The 12,014-nt window shown below is 42.2% G+C and overlaps 1 protein-coding gene across 4 annotated transcripts in view; it reads left to right on the top strand.

Moving 5' to 3' along the window:
• Positions 1-12,014, top strand: part of LOC144680539 (grainyhead-like protein 1 homolog) — a 104,490-nt gene that overhangs the window by 20,180 nt on the left and 72,296 nt on the right. For all 4 annotated transcript variants that reach the window (XM_078541626.1, XM_078541623.1, XM_078541624.1 and 1 more), the window contains exon 4: positions 2,095-2,217. In XM_078541626.1, the coding sequence (XP_078397752.1) occupies positions 2,095-2,217 (123 nt within the window). The remainder of the gene's footprint in view (positions 1-2,094; positions 2,218-12,014) is intronic.

The following is a 12,014-nucleotide window of genomic DNA, read 5'->3' as shown; positions in this document are numbered from 1 at the left end:
ACCATCATGCCTGTTTTCCCCTTGGAAGAGTTATCCAATAGTCTTATTCCCCTGCTTTTTCCTTATAGCCCTACAAATTTTCCTTTATCAAGGACACATCCAATTTCTTTTTGAAAGTTGCTGTTGAATCTGCTTGCGCCACTTTTCCAGGCAATGCACTCCAAATCATCCTAACTTGCTGCGTTAATAAAATGGAAAATCCTGATCTTCCCCTGGTTCTTTTGTCAATTAGCTTAAACTTATGCCCTTTGGTTACTGACCCTCCTGTCTATTGAAAACAGTTTCTCCCTATTTAGTCTATCAAAACCTTACATAATTTTCAATACCCCTATTAAATCACAAGTAGTTGTTCTTTTTGTCTGAGCTCAGACAAGTGTTGGTTGCCTGTTTAACCGTTGGATCTATCAGAATCAAGTTTAATACCCTGGATTTTTACCACTGAATGGTGATCAAGAATGAGACTCCCATCCCATTTTCTTTTTCCCTTTCCAGAGAACCATACTTGTAGCCTCAACCGGCCACCCACCTGCTCTCCAAATGGGTCAGCCCTAATATCAGGGCTTGCAACGCACTGTATTCTTGAGTAAGCCTGGAGTACAGGAACTTCGCCCCTTATGTTGATGGGTGGGGATTCTGGTCCCATAAGCTCAACCTGCAAACTTTGATAGGCTGAAACCTGGTCTCACCTGGTCCTAGCCATTCGTGTGGACTTCTGCTGTAACAGCCTCAGATTTTTGGACCTGATATATCTTCTGTTTATGTAAAAGTCTTGTGAGAACAAATCATTCTTATTCCAAATGTTCCACACCAGACCTTACAGATTGTCACAGATTCAAGTCAATCTTTTATTTTAAGGAAAGAAGGAAACCCAGTCATTGACATGGGATCTGAAATTTGTAACCAGCTACAATAAACTAGATTTATTAATTTAGATCAGTGACATTAAAGGGACTGGTCCATTCAGTAAATAAAGGTTCAGATGGATGTTCTAAATCCCAGAGTTTCCAGGAGCAGTGCAATTGGATGTCCAACACAAACAGAAACCTGGATCTGATGCCTTCATTGTTAAATATTGTGCTAATTCTGCAGATAATGGAGGATGGCAGATTCTTTATTTTAGTGTGTTTGCCAATATTACAATGATTCACATTGGGGGTAATATTACTTTTTGCCATTAGTGTAAGATATTGATATTGATTTGGCTGCCTGTCACTCACCCCTGCAAATTTTCATTTGCATTGACTTCCAACATCAGAGGTGTATAACGACAACTGACCTGTCAACCTTTTATACACTACCGCTTATAGTAAGTGACCTCCCCAGTGTGAGTCATTTGGACCTAAAGCGCAGGGGTTACCGCAGTTATCCATGTAACGTTAGCTGGGTGAGCCTGGATTGGTTTTGGTCTGTTAAATGCACACATCCCCACATGGGTCAGCGCTTGTTTGCAACTATTAGCTCTGGAAATAGAGGTATGACTGAAAATTAGTAATTGTAGATTTGTTCCAGTTTTGGCTTTTGAGGTTCAGAAATATCCTTCCATTAAAAGTAGAGATGTAAATTTCTTGTTCTTTGTGTGCTTGGCTGAGAACAGTTTCCAGGTAACACAATGGTTCCTGGGGTGATGGAAGTATTACCATCTGAGCACTGAGGCTGCTCGAGGTTAAACAGCATGTTGGATTGATGTCCTGGAGTTTTATTCTGTCAATTCAGAGATCATAAGTTTCACAAGAGTTTTGCCTTCTCAAAGGTTTTAACAGTTGCAGTCCTCAAAAGTTTGAATGGTGGGGAGGAACCCACTTAAAGGTAAATTACATACAGTCTGTTGAGTCAACAAGTGTGAAGGGCTGAATCCTGGCTGCTTTGTTATTCCTTAAGAATTGGAAATTGTTGACATGTGGCTTTCATGCTGTTCTTTGGACAAATCTGAAAGAATGACCAGTAATTCCCAGGAGCTTCTGCTACAAAATGATGAATGCAGGTAATGAATAATTACCCAAACTGACCCAGTTCTGATGAACATGTTTTTTTTCTATTGTGTTTTTTATGGTAAAAGGTTTTTAATTTCTTTCCATTTTCTTTTACTCATTGAAGATTTCTAACCCCCATGCATCCCCTTCGCCCTAGAAGGGGAGTGAGATCTGGCATGTTGCCTTCTGCACAGCCAACATCAATGCTGCTTTATGACCGTCCAGAAGGAGGCACAATTCAAACCGGGTAAGATGGCCATATCAGTTTTTAAAATTTTCCTCCTTCTGATACATAATGACTGTTGTTATGTGGCTGATGGTATTTCATCAAGGAGCCTTAGTTGAGAATTAACAAACTTCAGAAAAATGACCTAGGCAGACTTGAGTACCTATTGGCCCTAAGACTTGAACCATCAACTTACCGGACAGGAGGCAAGTGCACTGCTTCTTGTGTTACTGAAACACACTTTATCTGTTAAAGCTCAAGTTTCAACATGGTCCACCTCTGACAGTAACAGCATTTGATCTATTAAAAAAAATGCTAAATTAAATTGTAAGATGTTTTACTAATGCTTATGGCACTTAAAGAAAATTATGCGTGAATGACAAATTTTTTATTACATTTATCACTATATTCAGTGTTTCTTGCTTGATTCCCTGTTTTGGAATCAATTTTTAGGCCAGCTGACTTGTCAGGGTGCCTTTAATACTGCTTGGTACTATGCATAAATGATGTAAATAAGGGATTGAGGGGACAGTTTCTAAAATTTATTTTGTGTAACTGTGTTGCAAGTATTTCACTTTTTAGGGATCGGGAAATAAGAATTGTAACTGTATCATCAAAAATTTCCAGGCACTTCTCAGTAAAAGATTGGATTTCCTGCCCTGATTGTTTTAATTCTACTGAGTTCTCTTTACAAGGGAAATAAATTGGAAGACAATTCTATCACATTAGAAATGCATATACAAATGTATACATTCTACGATGATGCATAAGCTAGCCACACTAGAAATCTAAATGCCTTGCTGTACTGTGAAATATGCGTAGTAGGTGCTGAGACTAATTATAGAGGGAGAAGAATTGTGAGAACGGGGAAATACAAAAGAGGTCTGAGGTTGACTGTTGGTCTGTGTTAATTTGTTTGATTGGTAGGGGCACCGGAATTTGATTCAGAGCCCGAGGACTGTAGAGTAAAGGGTTGACTCTAATAAGAGTTAACTCCAGTAAGAACACGTGCAAAAGAAGCTATGTCAGTGATGTCCTTGACTGAGAGAGGATGTCTGAGTAACACCTTGGAGGATAGCTGTAGCTATTAATTTGCCTTATTTAACCTTTGTAAATAGTTAGCATGTAAATAAATGTTTTTTGAATGAAGACCATTGCCTCCAGTGAGATCTCTTCTGGAATAAGAAGCTAATGAGTCCCGAGAGAAGCCCTTAATAACAGATGGTGGTGGCAGTGGCGACTACATCCACAGTAAAATGGTAGAAAACAGCAGGAAAAACCTCAAGTGAAGCCCAGCAGCAGCAGTGCAACTCAGATACCAACCCAGCAGCCACACTGGAGACCACCGAATAATTGCGTCAGCCCAGAGATCGGCAGGATGAGCAGCATGTAAAACGACAACCTCAGATCTGGGTGAGCAATGGCTACTACTTTGCCCTTACCAGAATCTTTTCAAAATTTTGAGGACCCCAGATAGGCTGAGCAATGGCAAAATTGGTGAAAGCGCTTTATCTGATACTGCAGTGCCTCTGGCCTCGCAACTAAAGAGAACAAAAATCAGGTCAGAAACTGGGTGAAGAGATTGACCCATTCATCGATGAATTGTACTGCCTAGTCACAAATTGTGATTTTGGAACACTAAAAGATGACCTGGTCAGAGATGGAATTGGTGTTTTAGATGAGAATTTCTGACTCCTTACAATCTCGGGAACATTTAAATTTAATCAAAACTGTACAACTGGGCAGATAGGTTGAAAAGCAGAGGCAGAATAAGGCTTTTGTTCGAGATGCGAGGGGAATTTCCCAAGAACAGCCCAATGAAGTCGTTCAATTTGTGACTCTAAAATCAAAAGTATAGCAAGGCAGCAACCAGAGAGACACCCTGAAAAAGTACCAAACACCATTTTCCAATGTCATTGCTGTGGCAGGAAAGAGGTCCACAGGCAGGAAAAATTCCTTGCCTGAATTGCGTGTTGCCATGCGTGTGGCCAGTTGGGCCATTTTAAAGTGGTTTGTCGTTCCAGGAAATCTCTGTTTACAAGATAGAAGGAGGACTCTGTTAAAAGAACCTCCATTCAAGCGATTCCAGACCTTGACAACCAGGGAAGCACCTTACTGGAAGGAGTAATTAAGATTAAAACCAGTTTTGGAGTGCTGACATTGATGTAAATGGGCATCTGACTGAACTCAAGCTTGACACGGGCTGTGTCTCAGTGTTATCTGACAGTTTCCTGGCTGAATAAAGTGACACTGCAACTTCCTCTATTCAACTCCAAGTTCTGGAGGGAACCAAGTTAAATGTTCAGTGCCAACTAGAGACGACACTGAAATATAGAGTAATTCCTGAAACATTGTACGTCATCAAGAATCAAAACATTGGTAAGGTCAATGTAAAAACTCATGATAATGAATTTAGGAGAGCATTCCCCACATTTTCTTTTACAGGCTTGGGTAAGCTGAAGATCACCTATCATAGAACCATAGAATACTACAGCACAGAAAAACAGGCCATTCGGCCCTTCGAGTCTGTGCCGAAATATTATTCCGCTAGTCCCATTGACCTGCACCCAGTCCATAACCCTCCAGACCTCTCCCATCCATGTATCTATCCAATTTATTCTTAAAACTTAAGAGTGAGCCTGCATTTACCACGTCAGATGGCAGCTCGTTCCACACTCCCACCACTCTCTGAGTGAAGAAGTTCCCCCTAATGTTCCCCTAAACCTTTCCCCTTTCACCCTAAAGCCATGTCCTCTCGTGTTTATCTCTCCTAATCTAAGTGGAAAGAGCCTATTCGCATTTACTCTGTCTATACCCCTCAATTTTGTAAACTTCTATCAAATCTCCCCTCATTCTTCTATGCTCCAAGGAATAAAGTCCTAACCTGTTTAATCTTTCTCTGTAACTCAACTCCTGAAGACCCGGCAACATCCTAGTAAATCTTCTCTGCACTCTCTCAATCTTACTGATATCCTTCCTGTAGTTAGGCGACCAGAACTGCACACAGTACTCCAAAGTTGGCCTCACCAATGTCTTATACAACCTCACCATAACATCCCAACTCCTATACTCAATGCTTTGATTTATGAAGGCCAGTATGCCAAAAGCTTTTTTTACAACCCTGTCTACCTGTGACGCCACTTTCAGGGAATTATGTATCTGAACTCCCAGATCCCTTTGTTCCTCTGCACTCCTCAGTGCCCTACCATTTATTGTGTATGTTCTACCTTGGTTTGTCCTTCCAAAATGCAACACCTCACACTTTTCTGCATTAAATTTCATCTGCCATTTTCTGGCCCATTTTTCCAGTTGGTCCAGATCCCTCTGCAAGCTTTGAAAGCCTTCCTCGCTGTCCACAACGCCTCCAATCTTAGTGTCATCAGCAAACTTGCTGATCCAATTTATCACATTATCATCCAGATCATTGATATAAACAACAAACAACAATGGTCCCAGCACAGATCCCTGAGGCACACCACTAGTCACAGCCCTCCAGTCTGAGAAGCAATCATCCACTACCACTCTCTGTCTTCTCCCACACAGCCAATTTCGAATCCAGTTTACAACCTCTCCATGGATACCAAGTGTCTGAACCTTCTGAACTAACCTCCCATGTGGGACCTTGTCAAAGGCCTTACTAAAGTCCATGTAGACAACATCCACAGCCTTTCCTTCATCTACTTTCTTGGTAACCTCCTTGAAAAACTCTACAAGGTTCGTTAAACATGACCTACCACGCACAAAGCCATGCTGACTATCCTTAATCAGTCCTTGGCTGTCCAAATAATTGTATATCCGATCTCTCAGAACACCTTCCAATAATTTACCTACTACTGACGTCAGGCTCACTGGCCTGTAATTACCTGGTTTACTTTTGGAGCCTTTTTTAAACAACGGAACAACATGAGCTACCCTCCAATCCTCCGGCACCTCACCCGTGGCTAAGGACATTTTAAATATTTCTGCCAGGGCCTCTGCAATTTCTACAATAGTCTCCCTCAAGGTCTGAGGGAATATCATGTCAGGCCTGGGGGATTTATCTACCTTTATTCGCTGTAAGGCAGCAAGCACCTCCTCCTCTTTAATCTATATATGTTCCATGACACTACTGCTTGTTTCCCTTCCTTCCTTATACACTATGCCAGTTTCCTGAGTAAATAGTGATGCAAAAAAACTGTTTAAGATCTCCCCCATCTCGTGAGGCTCCACACATAGACGACCACTCTGATCTTCAAGGGGACCAATTGTGTCCCTTACTATCCTTTTACTCTTAATATACTTGTAGAAACCCTTCGGGTTTACCTTCACATTATCTGCCAAGGCAACCTCATGTCTTCTTTTTGCCTTCCTGATTTCCTTCTTTAGTATTTTCTTACATTTTCTATACTCTACAAGTACCTCATTTGCTCCTTGTTGCCTATACCTGTTATACACCTCTCTCTTCTTCTTAACCAGATCGCCAATACCCCTTGAAAACCAAGGTTCCCTATGCCTGTTAACTTTGCCTTTAATCCTGACAGGAACATGCAAACTCTGCACTCCACTTACTGAACACATCCTTGCCAGAAAACAACTTATCCCAATCCACTCTTCCTAGATCCTTTCTCATTTCCACAAAATTGGCCTTTCTCCAATTTAGAATCTCAACTCGAGGACCAGACCTAATCCATAATTAACTTAAAACTAATGACATTGTGGTCACTGGACCCAAAATGTTCGCCTACACATACTTCTGTCACCTGACCTGTCTGGTTCCCTAATAGGAGATCAAGTATTGCATCCTCTCTCGTTGGTACCTCTATATATTGATTTAGAAAACTTTCCTGAACACATTTGACAAACTCCAAGCCATCCAGCCCTTTTACAGTATGGGAGTCCCAGTCAATATGTGGAAAGTTAAAATCTCCTACTATCACAACTTTCTGTTTCTTACATCGGTCTGCTATCTCTCTACAGATTTGCTCCTCCAATTCTCTCTGACTATTGGGCGGTCTATAATACAACCCTATTAGTGTGGTCACACCCTTCCCGTTCCTCAGCTCCACCCATATGGCCTCTGTATCACATTACACTCAAAACAGATGCTAAGCCATTTTGTATATTCTGCCAAAGAAGGTCCCACACCCACTTCTGAAAAGAGTCAGGAATGAAGTTGAGGCGATGCTGCAACAAGGTTATCAGTCACTGAACCAACCAGGTGGTGCTCTGCTATGGTTCTGCTTAGTCCTTAAGCCTAATAACTCCATTCGTATCTGTGTTGATGTAGCACATCTCAACAAGGCAGTTGAAAGAGAAATACATTCTATGGCATCGGTGGATGAAAACTTGTCAAGAGCACCACCTTCACCAAACTTGACACCAACAGTGGGTTTTGGCAGCTGCCATTGGACTAAGAGTCCAAACCCTTAACTGCTTTTATTATGGTCTTTGGACAGTACTGTTTAACCATCTGCCATTCAGCATCATGTCAGCCCCTTAAATATTCCAAAGGGCAATGTCCAATGTATTGTAGGGTATTGATGTTATTTGCCACATGGATGACATTTTGACCAATGGGTCATCGAAGCAGGAACGTGACAAACGGGTCAGGGAAGTCTTACTCACTGCAAGAGACTGGCACTTATGACAAATGTGAGTTTTCTAGGTCCACGATTAAGTTCCTAAGGCACATTATCCAAGTAACTGGGATCATAGCAGACTCACAGAAACTGAAGATAATAAGGGAATTTCTGTCACCTAGAAATGTAACAGAGCTCCAAAGGTTTTTTGGGCATGGTCAACCAACTAGACAAATTCCTGCCTCACTTAGGCCAGACAAATGAACCCTTCAGACAAGTTTTATGACAGGACCAGGTGTGATGATGGACAGAGCATCAACAGTGATCGATCGTACAAATTAAGAGGATGCTAACATCCTCCGAGGTCCGAGCCCACTATGACCCAGAACTTATCATGAATGTGGCAGCCGATGCATCTGCAATGGAACTGGGAGCAATACTATTCTGGGTCTAAAGTGATGGCAAAAGAAGACCTGTTTAATACACATCCAGGTCATTAACCAAGACTGAACAGTGCTATACTGTGATTGAAAAGGAAACCCTCACAGCAACTTGGGCATGTGAGTAATTCTCTGACTATGAACTGGGCCTCCACTTTAAGATTGAGACTGATCACAAGCCATTAGTAATGTTGAATGCAAAGGAAATCGCAAAGATACCACCCAGGAATCAGTGATTTCAGACTTTGCTTCATGCGTTACGATGATACTGTGGAGTACATACAGGGTAAATATCAGACTACGGTTGATACACTGTCCAGGATGCCAACCATTTACCCAGTTCAGGAAGACAAAACCTTAATGGAAGTTGAAACCTTTACAGCCTTGACTACCAGATACTTGCCAGCAACAGACCAGAAGTTGTGTGAATTTTGTATGGCCCAAAGACCAGCTGAAGAGTGCATCCAGTTTCATGTACTGCCTGGACAGATGGTCACAGTACATCCCAGGCACCCTGTCCTGAGACAATACTTTGAACAGGGGCACCACTTCAGCATCATAGACGACCTCCTGGCCTCTGATACAAGAGTGGTGCTACCATGTGCTCTCTGCCTGGAAGTCATCCAGAAGATCCACCAAGGACATTTTGGCATAACCAAGTGTTGAGCCAGGGCACAACAATCTGTATAGTGGCCAGGGACTTCATGCTCTATGAACATATGGTTTCCAGCTGTGTCACCTGTGCCATCCACAGGCAGGTGCAGAAAGAGCCACTTCTGCCCTCCCCCTTCCCATCAAGCTCTTGGGAACACCTTGGCATGGGTTTATTTGACTGTAAAGGGAAAACCTTTCTTCTAGTGGTTGACTATTATTCCCACTGGATAGAGGTGTGAAAGCAACATGGCCTCAGCTCTGAAGCCGTTATTACCGCCTTGAGAAAATGTTCTCCATGCATGGCATTTCAGATGTAGTCGTCTCCGATAATGGACTACAGTTTGCCAATGAGTGCTTTCAATCATTCACAAAGTCATACTGATTTGTACATGCCATGAATTCCCCAAAATACTTCCAGGCTAACAGAGAAGCTGAGCAAGGAGTACACACTGTCAAAGACCTCCTGAAGAAGAATGATGACTTTGGGCTGGCTCTGCTTAGTTATTGTTCAATCCCATTACATAATGGGTTTTCCCCCTTATGAACTCCTCTTGGGCTGCAGGCTTGAGACTCAATTTCCTTTCTGCCCCACACTTTGCTACTGAATGTCATGGGGAAAGACCATGATTGAGGTAGGAAGAAGCCTACTGAGCAAGTCAGGCTTGTATGTTCAACCAGCAGCATAGAACTCAAGACCTTACGATCCTGGGAAGAGGAGAGAAGGTATGGATCAGAGACCAGAACTCTGCAGGTATGCTAATGAAAAACTACTGCAACGAAGATCGCACCTGGTCAGGACACAAGCATCATTGGTGAAACAGATCTGCCCTAATCTCGATGGACAGAAAACCATCAACAGCATGGACAGAGTTCCCTGAACCAGAAGAGTGTCACACCTCTTTTGCCAAAAACTAAGGAAACCGAGAATAGCAGCCCTGCTGAACTGACCTCAGAGCAGCAGGATTCTCATCTACCCCAGTAGGAGCTCCACAATCTTTCAGGGAGGCTGGTGAAAGTGCCAAAGAGGCTTTGCACGTGCAAAAGAAACTATGTCACAGTGATGTCTCTCACTGAGAGAGGATGTCTGAGTAGCATCTCAGAGGACAGCTTTAGCTATGTTAGTCTCATTTAGCATGTAAATAAATGTTTTCTGAACAAAGACCATTGCCTCCAGTGAGATCTCTTCTAGAATAAGAAGCAATGAGTCCCTAGACAAACCCTTGATAACAGAAGGGCTGGTGATGGATGGGGGAAGGTGGTGGGGGGAGTTTGGAAACCTACTAGCCTTCCTGCTCCTGAATATTATCTCTTACCTAGCTGGAAAGTGCATGTGCAAGGGCATCAGGTGAGAGCAAGATTGGGTTGGACTCTGACCTCCACAGTTCTACTGAAGTACACTTTCTTGGTTCACTCACATTTGCTGCCATCTGGGGTTTGAACCTCAGCATGAGTCTCTTTGTGATTGAAGGGCAAAGATAACTTTTGATAAAAGCAAAGAAGTGTCTTAGCCCACTGAAGCAATAAACATTTACATTAATATTGGTGAGAATCGCTAGCTTTGTTTTTTTAAAGGAATACTCCAGAAAGCTCATCACAACAATATGATTTGTCGAGAGCCTGCTCCGAAAATGCATTCTCTGTTTAAAAACTTTCTTCAGAGTAAGAAGGTATAGTTTAAGAACCTCCACCATTGCCATCATCCAGTGTTTAAAGGCTAGGCTGTGGAAAATAGAGGGCTGGGAGGTAAAGTATGGTGATTTGACATTTAAATAAATAAATAAATAAATAAATAATGTGGGAAATAAGAACAAGGAAAGCTAGAAATACAGAGATAAAAACAAAAAGCTACTGCAGATGCTGGAAATCCAAAACAAAAACAGAATTACCTGGAAAAACTCAGTAGGTCTGGCAGCATTGGTGGAGAAGAAAAGAGCTGACGTTTCGGGTCCACATGACCCTTCAACAGAACTGAAGTATAGTTAGGAGAGAGGTGGAATATAAGGTGGGGGACGGGGGGAGAGAGAAGTTGAGGGTGGGGTGGTTGTGGGGACAAGCAAGCAGTGATAGGAGCAGATAATCAAAAGATGTCACAGACAAAAGGATCAAAGAGGTGTTGAAGGTGGTGATATTATCTAAGAAAAGTGCTAATTAAAAATGGATGGCAGGATACTCAAGGTACAGCTCTAGTGGGGGTGGGGTGGAAAGACTAACAAGGTATTAGTTGCACATTTAAAAATAATGGAAATAGGTGGGAAAAGAAGAATCTATATAAATTATTGAAAAAAAAACAAAAGGGAGGGGGAAGAAACAGGGTGGGGATGGGGGGAGGGGGAGTTTAAGATCTAAAGTTGTTGAATTCAATATTCAGCCCGGAAGGCTGTAAAGTGCCTAGTCGGAAGATGAGGTGCTGTTCCTCCAGTTTGCGTTGGGCTTCACTGGAACAATACAGGTTTGTCAAACAATTCACTGTAGGTTGGTAACTGAATAATCCAGCATAAAATAGTGTTGCTAAAATGGCTGTCAGTAATGGGCGGCAGTAATGACTGATGGCACAGTATGACTCTTGGCATACCTTTGAGAGGGAGCTGGACCAGTTCCTAACAGGGGCACAGATCTCATAATGTAGAAGCCCAGTGTTTTTATTGGTAACACTTGGCCCATGTGAAATCCTGGGTTTAATTTCTCAGAGGATCAGAGAGGAATTTTCCAGAATTTTTCTTCTGTCTTTTTGCCTCTCCTTGGAGGTTACATGGCTGCTAGAGTGGTTTTATGGTAGTTGGGGGGCTTGGGGTCAGGAATGGCGAAAGAGAAGGGGTGCAGGATGTTAGGAAGGAAAAAAATGTTTGATAGTCTACCCATTGTGGTATTAGGTGAGCCTGATGGACCAGCTGGGCTTTTTCCTGCTTGTCATTTTTGTATGATGAATCAAACAAATGCTCACTCCATTTAATATTTATTGTGTTGGTATTCTCTGGGACTGTTGATATATTACATTTCCTGCATGTTTTTAGTGGAAACAAAAATAAATTCCTTGTGCAATTTCTATTTTTGCCCGTATAAATGAACCTATTTTATTATAATTGCTGTTTTATGCAGAATACCTGAGAACCCACTGCTTAACCCCAGAGTTGCCCTCCCTTCCTGGGGTGTGGTGTATCTGTGTCAC

The sequence above is a fragment of the Cetorhinus maximus genome, chromosome 5 (genome assembly GCF_964194155.1).
Source record: "Cetorhinus maximus chromosome 5, sCetMax3.hap1.1, whole genome shotgun sequence".
NCBI lineage: Eukaryota > Metazoa > Chordata > Chondrichthyes > Lamniformes > Cetorhinidae > Cetorhinus > Cetorhinus maximus.
This window is presented reverse-complemented; position numbering and strand designations above follow the sequence as displayed.